This window comes from Pituophis catenifer, unplaced genomic scaffold, assembly GCF_029215685.1.
Source record: "Pituophis catenifer annectens isolate HBS135680 unplaced genomic scaffold, rPitCat1.0.hap2 SCAF_6, whole genome shotgun sequence".
Lineage (NCBI taxonomy): Eukaryota > Metazoa > Chordata > Lepidosauria > Squamata > Colubridae > Pituophis > Pituophis catenifer.
In genome coordinates this window covers 73,172,703-73,196,970 of record NW_027256886.1, presented here as the reverse complement: position 1 = coordinate 73,196,970, position 24,268 = coordinate 73,172,703, and the positions used below count along the sequence as shown (strand labels likewise).

The 24,268-nt window shown below is 39.1% G+C and overlaps 1 protein-coding gene across 2 annotated transcripts in view; it reads right to left on the bottom strand.

The window, feature by feature from the left end:
* Positions 1 to 24,268, bottom strand: part of P4HA1 (prolyl 4-hydroxylase subunit alpha 1) — a 46,909-nt gene that overhangs the window by 12,251 nt on the left and 10,390 nt on the right. The window contains exons 3-10 of one of the 2 annotated variants that reach the window (XM_070945557.1): positions 22,905 to 23,001; positions 19,921 to 20,072; positions 15,089 to 15,226; positions 11,711 to 11,953; positions 11,115 to 11,323; positions 9,782 to 9,958; positions 8,964 to 9,034; positions 1,428 to 1,527 (exon numbers count right to left, since the gene is read on the bottom strand). In XM_070945557.1, coding sequence (XP_070801658.1) covers positions 1,428 to 1,527; positions 8,964 to 9,034; positions 9,782 to 9,958; positions 11,115 to 11,323; positions 11,711 to 11,953; positions 15,089 to 15,226; positions 19,921 to 20,072; positions 22,905 to 23,001 — 1,187 coding nt within the window. Of the gene's footprint in view, positions 1 to 1,427; positions 1,528 to 7,505; positions 7,577 to 8,963; positions 9,035 to 9,781; positions 9,959 to 11,114; positions 11,324 to 11,710; positions 11,954 to 15,088; positions 15,227 to 19,920; positions 20,073 to 22,904; positions 23,002 to 24,268 lie in introns of both variants that reach the window. The other variant, XM_070945556.1, reaches the window with a different exon arrangement.

Here is a 24,268-nt window from a genome sequence, read left to right as displayed (position 1 = left end):
TACCCAGTCGCGCCTCCTCCCCTAGGTCAACCACAGCCCTGATGCCGCCCTCAATGAAATTGGGTTTGACACCCCTGCCCTAAAGGGATATACAGGTAGTCCTCGGCTTATGATCACAATTGAGCCCCAAATTTCCATTGCATTTCCATTCCATTCACAGACAGCTGTGAATTGAGTTTTGCTTCATTTTGCAACTTTTCTTTCCTTAAGTTGTCAAATGAATCACTGCACTTAAATTAGTAACACGGTTGTTCATTGAATCTGGCTTTCCCATTGACTTTGCTTGTCAGAAAGTCGCAAAAGAGGATCAGTTGCCATTTTACATGAATTTTAATCATGTAGCCATGAGGATGGTGCAATGGCTTAAGTGTGAAAAAGGGACATAGGTCACTTTTTTCAGTGCTGTTGCAACTTTGAATGGTCACTAAACAAATGGTTGTAAGTCGAGGACTACCTGTGTAGGCAATTGCAAAAACTAAAGCAGGAACTATTGCAGACTTGCAAATAACACTTAATGCATTAAATGTTATTGAACATAGCTGAACATATTATTTCAGTGGCCCTAAACAGATGCAAAGTTAAAGTATTGGAATGCTTAATATGGAAGATTTTGTTTTTATGCTTTCAATTTCATTCAACGTAAAGTGAATGTTTATCTACTTTGTTCATTTTCTATCCGATAATTTTAATGTTTTAAAAGTTTTATGCTGTAAGCCACCCAGAGTCATTTGATGCAACATGAGTGATAAATACATAAATAAATAATAATAATAAAAATCTGAACTGGGTTTGATTATATATTTAAGAGTTGGACATCAAGTACATTCTCTGTTTTAAAAAATTGGAAAAAAAAATCAGAATGGAAGTTTGGGAACTGTATGTAATGAACTTGTTGCGCTACTTTGCCTTCTTTTTCCTCTAAGAAAAAAACAAAACAAAACAGATGAGTAACCATAGGTTCTAGCAGTTTACCGCTGATGAATATCATATATTTAGACAACACCAAGAAAATACAAGACACAATGAAATCATAATGAAGATGAGATCCTCAACCAGTGATGGGCTGCAACCGGTTTAACAACTGGTTCTGTGAGTGCGCGCTTCAAAATACAGCAATTTGAAGTTCAGCTGCTTACTTTCTAAGGCAGTCCTGGTAAGTCGAACAGTGAAGGCGCGGAAATCAGCTGTGCTGCGCGAATCAGCTGAGCCAGAAAGGAAATATAGGACAGGATAGGGTGGGGGCGGGACCAGCTGATCATCGGAACTACCAGTTCACTCGAATCGGTCCGAACTGGCTGCAGCCCACCACTGTCCTCAACTTATAAAAAGTGTAGAGATTTGGCATGTAGCTCTTTTAAATCCTTCTTGGGGCCATGCTAACCTGGTCAGTCACATACGTTTTTTTTTTTTTTTTTTTTCAAACTCACCTGGAGCTCCTCAGCTGTGGAAACATCCAACCCTGTTAGATCCTGTATCCTTTTATTTATACGTGCCACTACAGGGTTTTCATATCCAGATAGCCAGGCACTAAAAATGGAATTATAGTATTATTCATGAACAATAAGATCTGAGTATTAATTTTCATGACCAATCACAAACTAATTTGAATTGTGCAAAGTAGTCTATAAAACTTAACCTAAATGTAATTTTACAAGAAATATTTTTTTTAAGTCCACACACTATTTCTGCATGTAATGTCATTCAGACTTGCTTAGCTAGAGCACATCCATGATTAATAATAATAATAAAAAAAAGAATCTGCTGAGTCAAACTTCAGATAGTATAATGTCTTCTACATTGCAATAGGATTTTATAGTCCTTTAGGGACAGTATTTTCTGGGAGGAATGTTATTATTTTCTGCATAAGATTTCCGGAGTAATATAAGTGAAGTAAATGAGTGAACCCAGGGTCTTCTTATGTTGTATGTATGTGCCAGAAAAAATACTGGATCACTGCTTTAGAGCAACATAATTTCTTCACCGTTAACTATAATGGAAAGTGGAAAAAAAACATTACTTAAATATGTACTTATCCAATTCTTGCAACTGTCAGAATTCTATGAATCAAACTTTTTTTCTTCTTCTTTGGTGCATCATATAGGTAGTCCTCAACATATGACCAGAATTGAGCCCATAATTTCTGCTGTTAAGTGAGGCATTGGTTTGCCCCATTTTACGACCTTTCTTGCCCCAGTTGCTAAGTGAATCACTGCAGTTGTTAAGTTAGTGACATAGTCGTTAAGTGAATTTGGCTTCCCCATTGACTTTCGCTTCTCAGTAGGTCGCAAAAGGGGATCACATGACTACGGGACACTACAAGCGTCATAAATGCGAGTCAGATGTCAAGAATCTGAATGTAAATCATGTAACCACGGGGATGCTGCAACGGCTGTTGTAACTTCAAAACGGTCACTAAATGAACTGTTGTAAGTCGAGGACTACCTGTATTCTGGGGTGCACATTTCAAAAAAAGACTGAATGACCCAAAGCTGTGAGAGAACAGGGATTACTTTTAAAAATCATCAATGACCACTGAAGGATTCAAGAAATCTAGCACATTCTGTTGGATTGGAAGGATGAAGTTATGCATTTACTTCGGCAAATTTGCTACCTTCCTTTTTACAGGAACACAACAAAACCCTAATCAAGAGCAGCAGATCAGGAACCAACAGAGATTACAGAATCTTCAAGAGTATGGAGGAAATAACAGATGAACATTTGCCAGACACAGAATGATTTTTTTAAAAAAATCAAAATACTCAGTTAATGCACTTATTAGTCATAGGTGGGTTTCAGCAGGTTCTGGCCGGTTCTGGAGAACCGGTAGTGGAAATTTTGAGTAGTTCGGAGAACTGGTAAATACCACCTCTGACTGGCCCCGCTCCCATCTATTCTCTGCCTCCCGAGTCCCAGCTGATCGGGAGGAAATGGGGATTTTGCAGTAACATTCCTCTGGATTGGGGAGGGAATGGAGATTTTACAGTATCCCCTGCCATGCCCAAGCCATGCCCACCAAGCCACGCCCACCGAACCGGTAGTAAAAAAATTTGAAACCCACAACTGTTTAGTATATTGCTGGCATACTGTTAGTGTTGTGTATTGTTAGTATAGGAAACAAAGCAGACAAAAAACGAATATCCTGTCTCAAAACAAGATGAAATTACATCAAGCAATATCAGGAAGAGTTATCTCCTAAAGAGGGAAATTAAGTTTACAGTAACGAAGGTGATAAAAGTAATGAATATATAGTACATCCCATATTTAACTAATGAACAACTACATGTAGCTGGGACTCCTGGTTGATATTTCATGCTGGCAGTTCAATACCTCCTAGCAACTAAACTAAAAAAAAAATAATAATGTTTTCTCACACTTCTTCTTGCAGAGAACAAAATAAGATAGCTCCATCAAAGGAGTAATTCTATACTGTTGGGGTTCAGCAACCTACAATTTGTCTATCCGCAGTGTATTCTCAGAAGTCAATCTGATTGATTTAGATAGGATTTGCTCTCAGTACATCTGTACAAGAGTGTAATTCAATGTATGGCCCTGACACAACAGGAACGCAGCAATAAGTCAAGCAGAGTCAAATAAGTCAAAGCTTTCTAAATCACTCTGGGACTGCTTTGGCTACTAACTAGCTTTCAGACCAGTATTTCTCATTCTTGGCAGTTTTAAGATGAGTGAACTTCAATTCTCAGAATTCCTCCGTGAGCCTGACCGGCTGGAGAATTCTGGGAGTTGAAGTCCACCCATCTTAAAACTGCCAAGATTGAAAACAATCGTTTTAGATTCACTTTAAAATGCCGGTTATTTTATTGACAAAGTGCTAAATAACTGGATCATATCTTAAAGCCTTGGTAGTACAGTGGTTTAAAGCACCCTGTTATTAACACAGCTGCCTGCAATTACTGCAGGTTCGAATCTTACCAGGCTCCAGGTTGACTCAGCCTTCCATCCTTTCTAAGGTAGGTTAAATGAGGACCCAGTTTGTGGGGGCAATAAGCTGACTTTGTATAAATATACAAAAGTATGAAGGCTATTGCTTAACGCATTGTAAGCCGCCCTGAGTCTCCGGAGAAGGGCGGCATATAAATCAAATTAAAAAAAAAAAAAAAGCAGGGTGTCAAACTCGCGGGCCGCAGGCCAGAGGTGTCACGCGCTGGCCACGCCCACCCCCAGTTTAGCAGAGGGGGGAAGTCATGATATGTCACATGACGACAATATGACACCACGAATTTGACACCCATCTTAAAGTGTTGTTTGTTTGGCACCCAACTCACCACAAGGTGATTTATTCCATATGAATCCTTTACATGCTCCCTAGGTGCATTTGGAAGCAGTTCTGATTTCAATTCTGTTTCCATCAGTGAATATTTGGATGTGTTTCAACTCATTCTTGATTAAACTTGTTAAAAAGGAAGCCTCCCTCTTACTAGAGAGTTGGCTCCAATTACTCAGTACTGCTTTGACCTACATTACTCCTGAAACTATGAGTTTCTCTTGTAGGCCAACTTAAATATCCTTTTGGCTAAAAAGAAAGCAAAGAATTAGTTAATATGTCAATTTATTGCATTGCTTCTCTGTGGTAGTAAACGTCAACTTCCTTCCCGTCTTACTGTTATTGTAAAATGTATTCTTCGTTTTACAGTACTGAATCTTACAGTTTAAGTCTTAAATGCATCTCTAATTTTGACTTTATTTCATCCATTATATATCCATTTCTTCTTCAGGGAACTTGAACTCTCAACACATTTCATTTTAGTTCAAAGTATTCCAAGGTAAAATTATTTGTATTGTCTGTATCTCTTCAAAAAATAATGCTAGCTAAATACTATTGTGGTGATATGAATATTACATCTGAAAAGTTTTTAATTTAAAGTCCAATGTAAACAGTTACAACAGTGGAGGTGATTGAGTAACAACAGATCCCATCTTCCCCCAGTCTGCTTCCCCCCCATGTAATTAGATTTTCATGGTTATTTATGTTTTAATGTAGATAGATAGATAGATAGATAGATAGATAGATAGATAGACAGACAGACAGACAGACAGACGGATTTTTATGACTGTAAGATGCCCAGAGTTACCCTGTGGGAAGATGGGTGGCCAAAAGATTTTATAAATAAGTAAACAAATATGTTTCCCAAGTTATTACTATTTCAAATGAACTAGTACACCTTTCTCTGTCACTGCAATAATCAATGTTAATTTTTACTCTTTTCAAGATTCCACAATTCTATTGAGAGTTTCTAAATCTCCAGTTCTATGAAAGGATTTTATAAAATACTTCAGTAGCATTATTTAAAAAGTCTTCTCTCCTGTGACCAAAAAAAAAAAAATGTTTTACTTCAAGAGAAGTAGGAATTTCGACAGAGAAGAAAGTGGGTTTCGTAGAAGTATACTGTACACCCTTAACAGAGAAGAGGGTTGGGCTAGACTGACCAAATTATTTTAGTACAGTACTTGGCTTGGCTCAAAATCCTGGGCCCGTTTATACAATCTGCTTGCCACATACTTCAGAATGAACAGTAGTCCTGTCATTAAAAAGGGAATACTGTAATATGGAAAGTATTAACTAGGGAAAAAGTTACTGGAATACTTGGGCAGGGAAAATGGTCTTCTCTTCAAAATACAAGGAGGAGTACCAGGCCATGGCCTGTTCAAAACCGGCCCACGGGAGAGATGGGCAAGCGTGTGCGCACGAAGCTCCACTCGCACAATCAGGGGGTACTTATGCTCAAAGCTCCATTTGCATGAATGGAGCTTCATCTGCGAGCACCCTCTGCTCACACGTGAAGCTCCATTGCTACTCACACACCCTTCCCCTGCTCCCCAAGCTGGAAAGGTTGGGTACCACTGTCCTAGTGGATGTTTTTTTTAAAAAAAATCAAGGAATTGTTCTGACGTCCTTGTTAGTTTTGCCAATGCAGCTTCTGCTTTGGAAAATATTAGCTTTCAAAAAAATAATAGAATAGAATAGAATAGAATAGAATAGAATAGAATAGAATAGAATAGAATAGAATAGAATAGAATAGAAGCGTTGGAAGGGACCTTGGAGGTCTTCTAGTCCAACCCCCTGCTTAGATAGAAAACCCTATAGCATTTCAGACAAATGGTTATCCAATCTCAACTTAAAAACTTCCAGTGTTGGAGCATTCACAACTTTTGGAGGCAAGTTGTTCCACTGATTAATTGTTCAGTCAGGAAATTTTTCCTTAGTTCTAGGTTGCTTTTCTCCTTTTTTTTTTTAAAAAAAAATTGATTTATATGCCGCCCTTCTCCAAAGACTCAGGGCGGCTTACAATGCGTTAAGCAATAGCCTTCATACTTTTGTGTGCATATACAAAGTCAGTTTATTGCCCCCACAAACTGGGTCCTCAATTTACCTACCTTAGAAAGGATGGAAGGCTGAGTCAACCTTGAGCCTGGTGAGATTCGAACTTATAGTAATAGCAGACAACTGGATGTTAATTACAATGCATTAGTCTGCTGAGCTATCCAGGCTCCTTGATTGGTTTCCACCCATTGCTTCTTGTCCTACCCACAGATGCTTTGGAGAATAGCTTGACTCCCTCTTCTTTGTGGCAGCCCCTGAGATATTGGAACACTGCTATCATGTCTCCCCTAGTCCTTCTTTTCATCAAACTAGACATACCCAATTCCAGCAATCGTTCTTTATATGTTTTAGCCTCCAGTCCCCTAATCATCTTTGCTGCTCTTTCTAGAGTGTCCACATCTTTTTTTACATCATGGTGATATAGGTGTAAGTTTTCTCAATGTATGTAGTATTTCACAAAATGACCAAAAAAAAATCACATTGAAACTTAACAATAAAAAGCCCCATGAAGCAATAAAAAAAACATGCCCCACATTCAGGGACTTATTGAAATACTTTCTTGCAAATATTCTGTGACTGTATTTTTTAAAAAAGGCAGCTAAGGAGCACGTACAGTATATTTTGTGCATCCTCTATTTAAAAATAGGTGCTCAACTAGGAATTTCAAGCTATCATTATGACATGCGGCTTCCTGCTTGTTATGTGCTCCTTAAGAAGTCTTAAAATTAAGATAGATATTGAGACACCATGAGAAAAAGCAAACAGATGGTAGAACGTACTGTAACCTCTCTAGTACAGGCACCAGGTTAGGAAATTCACATGGATTGTGTTTAAGATGAAATAATTCAATGTGCTAGCTTTTATTAGGATCATGCAGAGTAGTAGTAGTACACGGAATGCACCGACTGGTTTAAAAAGCACTAAAGCCTCACTGATTTCAATGGAAGAGAGGGAAGGACATGCTTCAACAACTTAATTTGGGTTAGCACTTACATCTAAAAGTATCCTTTTTTCAAACATTCCAAACTTTCAATGCCATAAGTGTTAGCAATGTGTTTTAAGGCTGCGTCTACTTATCAGACAAAGGAACCCCAGTCCCAACCTTTGATACCAATCGCCGATCGACCTACCCTGTAGTAATTCAGAAGTACCCGTCTCCTCTTACCTCTTAGAGACTCTGTAATGTGCTGTGGTCAGTTTCCCAGTCTGAGGGTCATGCACAGTAGCTCGGCTCAGCTACAAAAAATAAAAAAAGAGAAAGGACGAAGGCTTACTTTAGAAGCAAGCGTCTGGGCCAAGCCACAGGCAATTGGGAGGGTTCCGATTGGTCAAGATAAAATGCAATGCTCAGGTCAGCAGGAACGCTTAAAGGATTGCACTATCTGCTGTATTTCTCTGTATCAATTTAATTCAATTGGTTTAATCAAATTTGGTTAGGTTGTCCTTTCACTTTTTCTTCCCCAAATGGAAAGCTAATTGCAAGCCACTTGTATCTGCCAAGTTTCACAGAGAACTTCTCAGGAACCCAGAAGTTAAAGGCTCTTCTTCCAGTTATTCTTTCTTTGAAAAAAAATATGTAGTGATAGGTTACATGCTTAAATTTTATCAAAGTTATGGTGTTCCAACAATTGAGACTGCTGAATTTATAGGATGCACTATAAATATTTGTAAATGTTTCATTGCCACGAAGAAAAAAGTGGGATTTTAAAAAAGCGGGGTATGCATTTAAGTGAAATAAATAAATGGAATAAATTAACAAAATCAAAAAAGTTTCTGAACAAAACACAACATTTCATTTCACCTCTACAACAATGTCTGATAGGAACCACTAGGAGAGCTGGCTTTTAGCCAGAGAATTTGGAAATTCCCAGTAAAAGAGACATGTTGGAATTCCACACAGGAATGAGATCCAATTATTTTAAATTTTTAAAATTATTCAAATTGTGTATGAACACGTGGGGACTCCCCATTTTCAGCAGTCAAATACGGAACAATTAATAAATAGAAGTGGAATTAAGAGGAATTCATAAAAGCAAATAGGGTATTTTGAGACTCAAACATACCTAAAACTATTCTAAACTCCACTTAACAGCATATGTGGCTCCAATAAAACCAAGCAGAAATCCATAGGGCATATTAGTGCTACAACAGATACAGTACATATAGAAACAGTGCATATTTCAATATAAACAATCAATTTGTAACCTTGTCAAGACAAGCTTGTTTTTTGTATATAGGAAGCAAAAAATTGCATATTGTTAAGTAAATAATTGTGCATGCCACATCATCATGAAAAATATAATTCCAAAACAAAAAGAAGCTAGAGGAGGAAACTTTCAAACCACAAGGCAGAAAGCAACATGAAATCTCTCTGTCAATTTACGCTAAACCTCAAATATCAAAATATACTTTAAATAAGCAAAGAAGGACAAAACTTCTGGCTACAAGAAGCACCTGAGAAACTCAGCAGTAACGAAGTGTTAGAAGTCTCTGTGAATAGCACAAACGACCAGAAAAGTTTAAAACCACCTTTTTTTTTTTTTTCCTGGTCACTCTTCTACACAAATGAGTACCATAGAGGGTCTCATCACAAAGACGGAAGGTATGGCAAGTAAAGTCTTACCTTTTGCTAATTCTGTAATGTGCAGTCTCCAAGACTCCCGTTATGGGGTTTGAAATGGTGGCTCGCCTCAGCTGTGAAGCGAACCAATCAGAACAGTCGCATTACAATGTACATATTGCATCACATTTATCTGACCATTCAGAATCCGGGGGCGGAACCCCAATTTCAGTAGGGTTCTTTTCCATTAAGGAACAAAACCCACCACCACTGAACAAAAAACGTCGAACATGAAAAAAAGTTCAGAATGTCAAAAATAATAAAAAATGCCTTGATACAGAATGGGCCAATCAGACATAACATTCTAGTAACTTGCTGCATGATGATTTAATCCTACAGAAATAAGACTATACACTACTGTACTGTACAGAAAGAATCAAATACATCTGTAATTAGAATTATAGCTGAATTTACTATTAGAATTTGTCTTGACAAAGACAAAGTGTAACAAAACTCAAAAATAGTACGAATGGTACTAATATTTGTCAGTTTGCCTGTTGTAAAGAATTTTTAAACTTTTCATTACTGTTTTTCGCAACAAGCTCCCAAAAACAGGGCATGCCTACATTTTATTCGACATAATCGCTGGATAAGCAACAATGGTTCAAAGATCAGAACTATTTGTCAATCTATTCTTCTTGGGCCTAACCAAACAAGCAAAAGCTCCTTTGCTATTTCAGAAATAAAATGAAGATGTCATTAAGTGATAGACAGCAAAAAGCTATTTAGCAAGGCCCAAGCAAGCTGCAATCAGGAAGCAAGTGAGGAAGTTATTCATTGGTGGCCTTGTTAAAAGAGTGTGGACTATTTAGATTCTTTACCCTTGGTTTTGAAAGCTCTTTGACTTTTTCTATTTCTTCGTCGGAGATAATGTCAAGAAAGCGGATGATCCGAGGGCGATCCCACTCATCTTCTTGTTTGACAGGTCCCAGGATGTAATAAGGGTTCCTGTGCCCATCGGAATAACGGCAGAACAGCTTCTTTTCTTTTCTAGGAGTCTAAATGTTTGAAATAAAGGGCAAGCATTAGTAACTCAATGCATTATTTTTCATTCACAAATAATGTTCGTATTGCATACAAGGGAGGCCAAAAGTACTTTTTCTAAAGGCAACTGGACGGACTTTCTTTGTTTTTTCCTTCAAGGCATTTTGTTTCTCACCCCAGAAGCTTCTTCAGTTCTGATTGAATGGTGGGGAATGGAAGGATTTATATTCATTGCAGCAGAGGTGGGATTCACTTAGCTTCCCTACCGGTTTGCAAATTTGAGTGCGGGAGCGCACGTGCAGTAGTCTCACATTACATCTAGGCAGGTGGACGAAGCCTCCCTCAGTCGCCGCTACCAGTTTGTGCGATCCAGACAGAACCGGCTGAATCCCACCACTGCATTGCAGTCATCTGGTCATTAGCACTCTTTCTGAGAGTCGTTGAGGCTTATCTGTGCCCTCACCCGAATAGTGCAAATGGATGTGGAACCTTCTTGGAATTGCTGAAAGGTCCTTTTAAAAAGGCACCTTTAGGACAACCATGATCTGTATGATTGAGAATCTCCATAGAGATAGCCATATTTCCCCGAAAATAAGGCCTGGTCTTATTTTTGGGGGGAGGGGGTTCCAAAATAAGCATTAGGGCTTATTTTCAGGGAAACACAATATCAGGGTGATCAGCCTGGGAGACGGTGGGATGGAGTGGGCGGGCAGCTATGGGGTGCTCATCTTCGCGTCTCTCGGCTTGTCTGTGGCCCACGAAATGCGTGTCCGGATCAAATTCCTCTCCCCCCACCTCTGCCTGCTGCTTGGACAGGTAATCAACTCACCTGTGCTGCACAGGCTGCAGCTGAACACCATCATCCCCTATGCCCTTGCCGCCTCCAGTGCTGGCCACCACCCCCGATGACAAGTGTAACTAGGGCTTATTTTTGGAGTAGGGCTTATATTACACAGGTGTCAAATTCGCGGCGTCGCGTTGCCACCATGTGACGTATCGCAATGTTTTTCCCCTTTGCGGAGGTGGGGTGGGCGTGGCCTGCACGTGATGCATTCGGCCCGCCAGTTTGATACCCCTATTATATTAGGAGCATGCTAAAAAAATCAGGCTAGGTCTTATTTTTGAGATAGGTCTTATTTTAGGAGAAGCACAGTAAAAGGGAGAACATACCATTTTAAGACCTTCACCACGGCATAATTTTTCATACTTCTGTCTCTCGGGCAGATAATCTTTGAGAGGCCCTCTTTTCTGAGTCTTCACTTTTTTCCCAGTCTGCTCATCTGTGTTGGCCACAGACTCATTGGCTTCTTTTTCTTTTTCTTTAATCATGATGTATTTAAAGTATTTCATATTCCCATTTGCTCTCTGATGCTCGGGATCTGTTGGACAAGCAGGTAGAGAACTGGTTAACTCCATGGAAAAAAGCTGTTTTTAAGAGATTTTGTCCTTTTGTTTGAGTTCAGAAGATTGATGAAATCTGTATATGTCAGCATCTAATCCACTTATGTCAGCAGGAATGTATCTCTATCTTCATATATAAATACCCAAATCACAGAAGCAAATGGCATATAAAATGATGGAGAGGGGGAAAATTAATGCTTCCTAAACACATTTGTAATTACAGGGATTCCCAGCAGCGTTCTATCCTTCACTCCACTGCATTAATTAGTTTGAAAAGCCTGTACACCCAAGTGGAAAATGTCTGAGGGGGAAAAAAAAAGTTAAAAGCAGTGCAAACATGATGAATACAAGAAAGATTAACCTACCCAATTCAAGTAACCGTTTGGTGAGCATCATTGCTTTGTCCACGTCCCCCTGCTGGTATATAGCATAACTCAAGTAATCTAGAACAGAAACTTTGTTGATTGACGAAGAAACTTCTCCCTCATCCAACTGTTTCAGAGCTTGCTCCATCCACAATTCAGTATGGTAGTAGTCTGCTTCAGTATAGGCAATCTTTCCCAACTCAAAGCAATCTTCGGCAGTTAGAAATACCTTATGTTTCACTCCTAGTGGGGAAAAGAACCAGCAACAGCTGTTAAAAACCCCTTGAAACTGTGCAATTTTTGTATTTATGTTTCTTTTCCCTGCAGCACTCTCAAGGGTGGGATTCTACCGGTTCGGGCAAACTGGTAGCTCTGACTATCAGCTGGGAGCGAACCGGTTCACTCCGCAATCAGATCAGCCCGGCCACCCGTCCTGGCGCTTTACTTACCTTTATCTTCTCAGCTGATTGGCGCGGCAGAACGGGTTGCCGTGCCTCAGCTTTGTTATTCCCAAGTGGTAACACAGAAGGTTAGAATTTGTAAAACTGCACCCCCCCCCGTGCAGCATGAGTTAGGTGTGCGTGCGCGCAAAGCATGAGATCACCGAACTGGTTGTTAAACCGGCAGCATCCCACCACTGAGCACACTGTTTAATTCTTACGTCCTTGTTGATAAAACTAGATAGACTACTAGAGTTATTTAACTGTATTCTCAAATGAAAGAAACAAAATGTTAAAAAGCATGATATTTATGTAATTACTTACGAAGCACATCTAAATTATATTAAAGTAACCCAAATATTTTTACAATCCCCAAGGCATGTCAGAACTTTTGAGCATCCCTCATGTTTGGAAATTGAAAGTTGAAAAAATTGACAGACCATTTCTCTATTGTTTTTTTTTTTCATTTTGAAATGATTGCACTAAACTGGATATCATAGTACAGGTAGTCCTCGACTTACAACCACAATTGAGCCCAACGTATTTGTCAGGAAGTAACATATTTGTTAAGTGAATTTTGCCCCATTTTATGAGCTTTTGTGCCACAGCTGTTAAATGAATCACTGCAGTTGTTAAGTTAGTGACATGGTTGTTAAGTGAATCTAGCTTCCCCATTGACTCTGCTTGTCAAAAGGTCACAAAAAGTGATCACATGACCCTGGAACACTGCAACCATTATAAATATGAGTCAGTTGCTAAACATCCAATTTTTGATCATGCGACTACGTGGATATTGCAATGGTCGTAAGTGGGAAAAATGGTCATGTTACTTTTTCCATGGAGTTGTAACTTTGAACAGTCTCTAGGTCAGCGGTGTCAAATTGGCGGCCTGTGGGCCGGATGCGTCATGTGCAGGCCACACCCATCCCAGCTCCGCAAAGGGAAAAACATCGTAAAAGTCACATGACATGATGATGCCTCACATGATGCCGTGAGTTTGACACCCATGCTCTAGGTGAATGTTGTAAGTCAAGGACTACCTAAATCTTCAGATATTATATTACATATCATTTTGCATTTATGTTAATATAGTATTTTTCTAATGTGCTATTCCTAAATATAATTCAGAAATATGTCTATTGCTGAATGTTTAATTTGTTATGTTTTTAGATTTTTTTTCCTATTTCCTAAGTTCTACTAGTGCCAATAAAATAGTGACAGAGTCCACCTAATTTTTTGAGAAAGGGAGGGGGAGACCTCTCACGCTGAATTTTTAATTCACAAGCTAGATCTGCCTTTCATCACTCAAGAGCAACTGGCCTCTAAAAAAACAGAAGATCAAACAGAAGCAAATTCTGTTAAAGCAAATAAGGGGGGAGGGGGGGAAATCACAAGTTTCAAATCACAGGAGAGCCACCATTTGCACCCTGATCCTAAATGTCATGGATCTGGTGGGAGAATAATCCTGACCAACACAACTCAATGTGTGCGTTTTCCTCTGTTAGTTTCAGTCACCTCTCCTGCTCCCAATACAATGATCCTAAGCCTTTTCCAAAAATATTTTCTTAAAGCAAAAAGTATGCTGAGAAATAAGAAATCTTGAAAAAAACCTTTCAAGAGATTCAATCTTTTAAAGTGACCAATACACAGAGACGTATTAACACTATACACTGTTCTGAAAAAAAGAGTAATATACAATGCAATTCCCATCTCCCATCTAGTTATTGATAGCAGCAAGACTAAGGTTAAAAAAACAAAACAAAAATACACAGAACAAAAACTTTTGTATCATAAGAGACCAATCAGAAATAACTAATACTAAAAAAATATATCAATGATACCAGGGGTGAAATCCAGCAGGTTCTGACAGATTCTGGAGAACCGGTAGCGGAAATTTTGAGTAGTTCAGAGAACTACTCAAATACCATCTCTGGCTGGCCCCAGAGTGGGGTGGGAATGGAGATTTTGCAATATCCTTCCCCTGGAGTGGGGGGGGGATGGAGATTTTGCAGTATCCTTCCCCTGCCACGCCCACCAAGCCACACCACGCCGACCAAGCCACGCCCACAGAACCGGTAGTAAAAAAAATTGGATTTCACCACTGAATAATACCAATGATAGTGACCCAAATGTATTTTAGTTTTTACACATGATGCCCTGAGTTTTACTTAGTTATAGAATAAATTCACATGGGAGATCCCTTGGTCCCACACATAAAAACTGTGTCAGGGTATGAAGAGTTAATAGCTGTAAGTTGATAAGAAGCTGTAAGCGGAGGCAACCAGAAGCTGATGCAATGGAATGAGGCAGCAGGGTTACTGCCACTTTAAGAAGCTGGGTAAGAAGCTGCCTATATAAGGGAAGCCATTAGAGGGCATTTCCTTCTCCTCATGCCTTCTCCTTGTGCATTATACTTGTTCTCTCATCATGTCTACCATTGCTCTCCGTTGTATCAGTAGCTGTAAAGATATTTAACCACATATATTTCACTGTAGATAAAACCACTGTTATTTATAACTAAAAGGCTCTGTGTGCTGTGTACTGTCTTTGTTCCAGGGTTTATCTCATAATACAAGTTACGCTGCCTATACTCTGACAAACTGCCTGTATGTTACCTGTCATTATTATTTCTTAAGTAAAACTGATTTTTTTTAATGGAGAAAGCATAATTGTATATTTTCTTTTTTTATTATTATTCCTTTCTTCTTTCTACTTTTACTGTAGTGAAAAATTTGAAATACGCACACACACACACACACACACAGAGAAAAGTGTATTTAAAATCAGAGCATCTTAAGAAGAAGAGAAGGAGAATAAACTATGAAACTTGTTTTGATCTTCCCTATAGCTAGAAATCACATATAAATGCGCTCTGTCCCTCTGAAACAAAACATTAGGGAAGCATTTTGTTTCCCTAAAATGCTGTTGTCTTACATACCTGGAAGATTTCCCCTTGAGATCGTGTCAGTATCTAACTTATACGTATCCTGGAGCCGCAAGAGAGCTTTGCCAGCACCAGTCTGATCTTCGTCATCAGGGAAAAACAGCCGTTGAACTGTCATGTTGGAAATAAATCCTAAAAATAATTTTAAAAAGGGGTTATTGTAGTAGATAAATGATTTTTATTATAGTCACAGACCAGCATTACAAATAAAAACATTTAAAATGATAAAAACAAGAAACAGACAAATTACTTATTTTTCAGACTATAAGACCCACCGGACTATAAGACGCACCTTATCTTTAGAGCAGTGGTTCTCAACCTGTGGGTTGGGACCCCTTTGGGGGTCGAACGACTCTTTCACAGGGGTTGCCTAAGACCATCCGAAAACACATATTTTCAATCGTTTTAGGAATAATTTTATGGTTGGGGGTCACCACAACATGAGGAACTGTATTAAAGGGTCGCAGCATTAGGAAGGTTGAGACCCACTGCTTTAGAGGAAGAAAACAAGGGAAAAAAAATAGTTTTTGGCCTTTGTCCGTAGCGTTTTCGCCCTTCCCAGCCCTCAGAAGCACTTTGCAGGCCAAAAGCAGGCCCATTTTTGGTTTCCTGAACCCTCCGCGCACCCTGTTTTCGCCAAAAATGAACCCATTTTTGGCCTGCAGAGTGCTTCTGGGGGCCAGGGAAGGTGAAAACCCGATGCGTGGAGTATTCAGGAGACTAAAAATGGGCCAGTTTCTGATGAAAACGGGCTGTGTGGAGCACTGCAGAGTACTTCTGAGGGCTGGGGAGGGTGAAAACACTACGCGCGAAGGGTTCGGGATCCCCAAAACGGGCCCGTATTTTATCTATAAAACGCACCAAAATTTTCAGCCACTTTTAGGGGGGAGGAGGGGAAATATGTCTTATACTCTGAAAAATACAGTATATGGTTAGTGGTGGATTATCAATGGGCAGTTAAAAGAGTGTGCCTAATCTTGCATACAGTATAACAATGATGACTAGGGGACTGGAGATTAAAACATATGAAGAACGGTTACAGGAACTGGGCATGGCTAGTCTAGTGAAGAGAAGGACCAGGGGAGACATGATAGCAGTCTTCCAATATTTGAGGGGCTGTCACAGAGAGGAAGGGGTCAAGCTATTTTCCAAGGCACCCGAAGGCAGGCAAGGAATAATGGATGGAAGCTGAACAAGGAGAGATTCAACCTAGAAATAAGGAGAAATTTTCTGACAGTGAGAACAATGAACCAATGGAACAGCTTGCCTTCAGAAGTTGTGGGAGCTTCATCACTGGAGGCTTTCAAGAAGAGATTGGACTGCCATTTGTCACGGTCTCCTGCTTGGGCAGGGAGTTGGACTAGATGACCTACAAGATCCCTTCCAACTCTGTTAATCTAATCCAGGGGTTTGCAACCTTAAACACTCAAAGAGCCATTTGGACCCATTTTCCACAGAAAACACAGGGAGCCACAAAACCTGGGTGGGCGTGGCCAATTTGACATCACTCACTTCCACCAGTCACATGACCCCCCCCTTAGCCACACCTACCCAGCTGGTCATTAGGGCAGAGAACCAGTTGTTTAAAAACACCGGGAACCACAAAACCCTTTTGACATCTCTCTCTATATCTCTCCCCACCTCTCTCTCTATATCTATGTCTCTCTCTCTCTCCCCCTCTCTCTGTATCTCTCTGTCTCACCCCAGCCACTTCTCCCATCACCCGCCGTCACCCTTACCTTCTCAGGCCAGGCGAGCAGTGACTGGGAGGGGAGGGTGAGGGGCGGGGCCAGCCAGTGATGGGATCACCCGACAGGGAGCCAGAGCAGAGGGCCCAAAGAGTCGCATGCGGGCCCGGAGCTGCAGGTTGCTGACACCTGATCTAATCTAAAAAACTACATCAGACTGACCACAGTACTGTACATAGAAGAGATCCATTTTTTCCTGGGTATTTCAGGTGAGATGTTACAAAGGGTGTGTGTGAATCCTTATGGAAGATACAGTATAGTAGGATATGAGCTGTAGTTTCGATAGCCCCTTATCTACAGAGGCACAATCTCAGCTCATGTGGCATTTTTTTTCCTATCAGTCCTTCAAAACTGCTGCAAGAATTGCATTATAGTACTCTCAGTTCCTCTGCATGGATCACAATTCCAAACTGATCTCTCACCCGCCTGCCTTTTCTCCCCATCTTTGCTCATAATTTATCTTCCTCTTCCTCCTCTCAGCGGCTTCCAGACTGATGACTGGCTCACGGATGCTTTAGGCATGACTAAATCTGGATCCAGTCCCAGTTTTTTTTTTTTTTTTTTTGAGGGGGAGGAGGGGATAATGTGAACATCTGCAGCCTTCTTGTTATAAATCACCTTCTTTTTGATCATGGAAACGGTATTTAGTTTGTAAGAAAAATGGGTTACCGGTGAAATGCGTACTTTACATAACTACGATAAGACTTAAAGTATTGTTATGGTTCGGTAACAATTTCTTTGACTATTACTGGAATACACGGGAGTATTATAAATTTATAGGGATGTGTAAAATTGATTGTTTCAAGGACAGAACAGAATGACAGAGTTGGAAGGGGCATTGGAGATCTTCTAGTCAACCCCTATTAGTATTCTGGAGAAATGGCTGCCCAGTCTTTTCTTGCGATGGAACCCGCAACTATTGGAGGTAAGCCGTCCCACTGATTAATTGTTCTCCTTGATATGAAATTTCTTCTTAATTCTAGGTTGAATCTCTCTTTCATAAGCTTCCAAAAACAAAAAAACCCTTCCCTCCCCCGTGTGTTTCACCAGTTTTTAAAACACAATTCTTCAAGAATTAGAAGCACAAGAAAAAAAGAACAGACTATTCCATGGTTCTCAGAAAACAGTATGTTTTACATATCCTTGTATATCTTATCTAACCTTACGGACCACCTTTGCTTTCACTGGGATTTCTGGCTTCTATCTTTAATAAATACATATAAAATTTATATGTAAAATACATATAAAATTCCAAATTTTCATTAATCTGGAAAAGAAAATTGTACGAGTTCTTTTTCCTCCCTGGGGTAGGGGAGGTTTTTAGAACAATTTAGAACGATTTCTTTTAAATAAATCTAAAATCATTCTGCTTTATTTTTTCAAGATTATATAAGCTATTGCCTACACCAGGAGTCTCCAACCTTGTCCACTTTAAGACTTGTGGACTTCAACTCCCAGAATTCCCTAGCCAAGGGGATTCTGGTAGTTGAAGTCCACAAATCTTAAAGTGGACAAGGTTGAAGACCACTGGTCTATACTGTTCATGAGATAGTTGTTCACATTTGCTGCATTAAATTTAAATATTTCTTTTGTTAGGGGACTTTGCCTAAAGTATTAGATTACTAAACATTTAATTGTAATCAAGTATATAAAAAACATGTGTTCCAAAGCAAAGTGGAATATATCCTGTGTCTTTCCCAAAAGGGACCAATGAATCCATGATAGTTTTTGTATTTCCAAAAATGGATTGTTCAGAAGTATGTCTTCAGACCCACAAACTACATTTGGCTCAAACAAGTCACTTCCGAAAATATACAAAGTACATGCAGTGCTTCAGCATCAGTGCTTACATACATAAATCAACCTTTTTCCTGGAGAAATAATGGGATAGTTCCAGAACCAGATTTCTCAAAAAGAAAACAGTTTTATACTTTTCCCACCAGCACTAACCGAGCAAGCCACTAGTATATAAAATGAGAGCAAACCCCATTCCCTTCTAGCACTGATGATATTATCTAGTTTGGTAAAGAAATGTCTGCAAGGAAACAACCAAACTTGGAGAGCATAATAAACCCTACAGTTCAACCCTGAGCTACAAATATTCTCTTCCATCAGTTTTACACTTTGTTTATTAGAATTTAATTACTTATAAAAGCATAATTCAATACTGAAATTAAATTCAACGCATTTAATACAGAACACTTTTTTGTCAATAAAGAGGCATTTGTTCTGTCCTGGCCAGAAAGGCAGGTTCAGAGGGATGGAAGTAGTCATTCCAACTAAAAGAAAGCTTAGATTTGTTGACGAGCTCAAAAGCAAAGAAAGCACAGGTAGTCTTCAACTTACAACTGTTTGTTTAGTGACCATTTAAAGTTACAATGGCACTGAAAAAAGTGATTTACAACTGGTTGCCACACTTGTAGCATCCCCAACGGTCAAGTAATAAACATTCAAGCACTTGGCGACTGGTGTAATTCACTTAACAACTGTGGCAAAAAGACGCAACTCATGTAATAACTTGCTTGCTTAGCATGGAAATTCTGGCCCTAATTGGGTTGTAAGTTGAGGACTATCTGAACCTAACCATTCTTTTTCTTTTGAATATGTGAATGCTAAGAAGCCAATGCTATTAATTGCAAAGGAATAGATTATTGACGATGACATTTGTCAGTAATTTGCAGTATTATTCTTGATGTAACTCCAATCACATCACTAAGGAAACCAGGCATTGTTCGTATTTTTTGTTATTATGAAGAATAACAACTGAACTCAAGAAGAGAGAGGCTTCCATTCAGATCTAATTAGTAAACACTGCCTTGGTGTGTTCTAAATTTATAGATAGTTACATCCTCTGGTCTCTTCTAGCCAGAAGTATCCATTACCCTGGCATTTGGGCAATATACAAATAGTTGCGCTGCTTAGACTGGAGGATGTAATACCAAATTAGTTTCCATAGTTAAGCATACTTGAGACTCTTCCCAGTGAATTCACCCCTAAGGCGTGAATTGAAATCCGGACTTCCTTGGCTACTCAGTGTATTTAATGATCAATTGCTTCAAAGGATTTCAAAAGCCCTACCAGCAGACATGTCCTTCAAGACCAAATTCTCAAGCTCATTCCACTCGGTGTTCAGTCGTTTCATCAACTTGAATGCATTTACTGGATGTCCCAAAAATCCCTCTGGGTCCTTGGTTGCAGTATCTGTCAACTTATCCAATCTCTCAGCCCACCTAAGCATAGGAAATAAAAGCTTAGTAAAATTGCTAAGCCAATGCTACGAATAAATGAACACTTGCACTCAAACATGCAAGCACACACATACATTATCATGAGGTATATATTTTTGAGTTTGCTCTTAATAAAATTAATCTTGTTTATATTTATTTTGTACTAGCTGATAACTCGGCGTTGCCCGGGTATTTATTTATCCCAATCCTGTATTAGACAGGAAAAGGACTGGCTCAACCACTGTGGTGAAAATTAGAGACTTAATTGCCCTGAACAACAGCCTGGGAAAAATTCTATAGGGAACAGCCTTTGAGGTGATTATCTGCATTAGCAGGCACCTCCTCCGACAACTTGCCCTCTTTGCTTGAAGCTGAGGGCCTAGGGAGGGAGCCCCCTTGTGGAGTACTGTGATGCCGTTACCATGGCAACTCCACTGTGCTGTACAGTAGAAGCCATTTTAAGGCACAACAGGCTGTATCTTAACAGAACTTGAATCCAAAATGCACAGTATCACTGTCAAAAGTATTGTGATTTGACACTATAGATATAATTCATTCCTTTTCATTTCAGCGGCCCAGGCATTCCAGAGTTATGCTGGAACATACACACACAAACATACAGATACACAGATACACCCACACCCAGAGGGGTGTTAGGGGTGTCTTACCCCCACAGTATTTGTTTCCAGAGAGTAAGTCATGGTTGAAATTGCTTGAGGCGTTCCAGAGTTATGCTGGAACATACACACACACAGTCATTTATATATGTGTATGTATGTATGTATGTATGTATGTATGTATGTATGTATGTTTTCGGAGGTTTTCGCGAGTGTTTGTATGTAGGTCTTTGGTTATTTGGGTTATCTCCCATGTAAAATTGGAAGTGTCTTGGCGACGTTTCGACGAAGTCTCATTTGTCATCTTCAGGCTGGTGTTTTCGGCTTCGTGCTTCTAGGAGTAATGTGTGATCGCAGCTGTTTCTTCCTTTTAACTACCAGTGGGGGTGTTAGTCTGCAACTCAGACTAACTTGGATTAACTCTGCAACTCAGGTTAGTCTGCAACTCAGACTAACCCGAGCACAACCAAGCCCCCACCTAAACAGAACACACCCCCATCCAATCAGAGCACAGCCAAACCCCCAACCAATCAGAACCCACCTCCACCCAATCAGAACATAGTCAAGCTCCCACCCAATCAGTTCACACCCCCACTGGTAGTTAAAAGGAAGGAACAGCTGCGATCACACATTGCTCCTAGAAGCACGAAGCCGAAAACACCAGCCTGAAGATGACGAATGAGACTTCGTCGAAATGTCGCCAAGACACTTCCAATTTTACGCGGGAGAAAACCCAAATAACCAAAGACAGACAGACAGACAGACAGACAGACATATATATATATATGTATATATATATATATATATATATATATATATATATTCCAACCTTTAAAATGTATACAAATAATTCAAGACAGCGAACATATGCAATACAGTTTCCTCCTCCTATTTTTCCTATAATAACACCCTGTGAGGTGAATTGAGCTGAGAGTGTGTGATTGGCTGGAGATTATTTAGCCCAGCAGTTCCCCAACCTTCCTGGTTTCAGGGACCAGCTTCAGAGCAAAATTTTTCTTCCATGGACCGGCAGTGGCGGAATAGTTTCACACGTGCAACCTAGATCATGTGCACGCACAGATGAAGCTTCACTCACTCACCTGCCACTTGTGCGGCCTGGTTCCCAACAGGCTGCAGACCAGTACTGATCTGTGGCCCAAGGGTTGGGGACGCCTGATTTAGTTGGTTTTCATAGCTAAGGGGGGACTTGAACTCACAGTCTTCCACTTTCTAGCCTGAAGTCTTAACTATCAGACCAAACTGGCTCTGATACATATCACATCTTATACTATATTATACTGTATAATATATATTATACTGTATATTATACTATACAGTATACTTATACTATATTATACTGTATATTATATATACTGTATATTATACAGTATAATATATACTGTATAATATAACTCTCCAGGAGTTCAAGGTGGCTTACATGAACATCTCTATTTTACGCACTGTGAGGTAGATGTTTATGGAGACTCTCAATCATCCATGTCATGATTGTCCCAAAGGTGCTTTTTCCAGAAGGCAAGTGAACTTTCTTAGTTTTTTCTCTGAAAATGTTTCACTTCTCAACCAAGAACTGAACTGAACCCATAAACTGAAGAAGTTTATTGGATGAGATTTTTAAAGAGATTTCTCATTTTTAAAGAGAAAACGAAGAAAATTCAGGTGCCTTTTGGAAAAAGCCCCACTGGGACACTGTGAGGTAGTTTGAGCTGAGTGAGACTGAATTTACCCAACTGATTTTAACAATAGTCTGTTTTTTTTAAAAAAAATATGAAACAAATAAGGAAATGAACCAGTGGTGGGTTTCACTTACCTTTGCTACCGGTTCGCTCATGCGTGCTTGCTTCACTCATGCGCATGCCACTTCTGCGCATGTGCAGAGTATTTGATGATGTCCGGGTGGCTGAGCAGAGCCTCCCGCCACCACTACTACCCATTCGTCCGAACCGGGGAGAACCAGTAGCAACCCACCAGTGGAATGAACCTCAGGAGCACTTACTGAAATGTCATTAACTTACTATAGATATTTATCTCTGAAAATTTTCAATAAGCTTTTACAAAAATTGTAGAGAGAATCTTAGCCTTAAAAAATGGTAGATATAATTTTACTCACAAAAGAGCCATGAATTAATTAGGATAAGGTGTTTTTTTCATTTTGGCTGATAGAACACTGCTAAATATTAGCATTCAAAGAATTACATACTGCCTTAATTGTTCCAACTTGCTTTCTTCTGCCTTGATATAGTCTTTCAGTGATATCACCAGGTCCTTTTCTGTATGAATCAAGTCTGTCATATGACCTAAAAGACAGATCAATACAATCAGTATGTTCATGAACATTGCGATGAAGTTCTAACAGTTTTAGAACAGAAATTACAAAATTTTTAATAGTTTTAAAAGCCAACAAGTCCAAATAAGTAAATTTGCAGTTACTTTCTTGCAGTTTTTAGGGAAAAAAAATATATTGTGAGCATTTTTCTTTTCGCTATAGAAGCATTAAATTAATCTTTCCTATTTTGTTAGGTAAGAAGGTTAGGTAAGAAGACTATTACCAGAGTAAATTACAGCTGAATGCAAGCTGCAAGGCAGTGATCTATTTTGCCACTCATGTCTGGCAAATACAGCAAAAATAATTTCATACCGGCCTGCTGAGATTAAATTACCCCGGTATACTGTCCCAGATTTTGAATGCACAAACCACTTTCTCTGTGGCAGTTTTATAGCGGATTAACCTTCACTCATAGTTTTGCAGCTGTTATTATCTGTTTGCTTTTTGTAGTTCAAATTGTTATTTCATGGGCAAGTCAATGAAACATGAGATTTAGAATTTCATACAGATTAGTAAACACATAGCTAAAACCTTACTTTTTACTCTTTCCAGCCTTGCACTCATTCAAGTTAATTCTAGATATTAAGACTGCAACACCCGCAGGTATACCAAGAAAGCACAAATATTTTAAATAAAGCCACCAGCCACACATCTAATTTAATATTTGCTATCAGAATTGAAGACAGATGAATTATGTTGATTGTTTTTATAAGTTTAAATGACAAGGCAACTGACATGTATATTTATTGAACTGCGATAAAGTATAGTCACATCAATCGTTCTAATGTAAATAATATATCTAAAGTAAATGTTGACATAATATTCTTTTTTTTATTTCCATAAGCAGAGTAGATGCCAGAAATGCCATGAAGCAGAACTCTGACATGTACAAACAGGAAGAAAAAAAAATTAAGATTATTTTTGTAATTTACTGATCGTGGATTGAAATAAAATTATTTATAGACAAAATGCTTCTTGCATATATTTACAACAATCAGATTATATGCCCAGAGATTTTGCTGGACACTGCAAAGATATTCACCACCGTATATTCAACCAATCCAGAAATGTCACCAAACACATATTCTTAGGTAGTTCTTCCTTTACCAATAAGAAGCAGTACTAAAATATAAGCAACACAATTCATGTAAACTGGTAATAGTGTTTCCAATATATTTTTACTGCTTCTTGAGAGCTTAAACCTATCTCATGTTATTATTTGCTGGTATTTTTATATA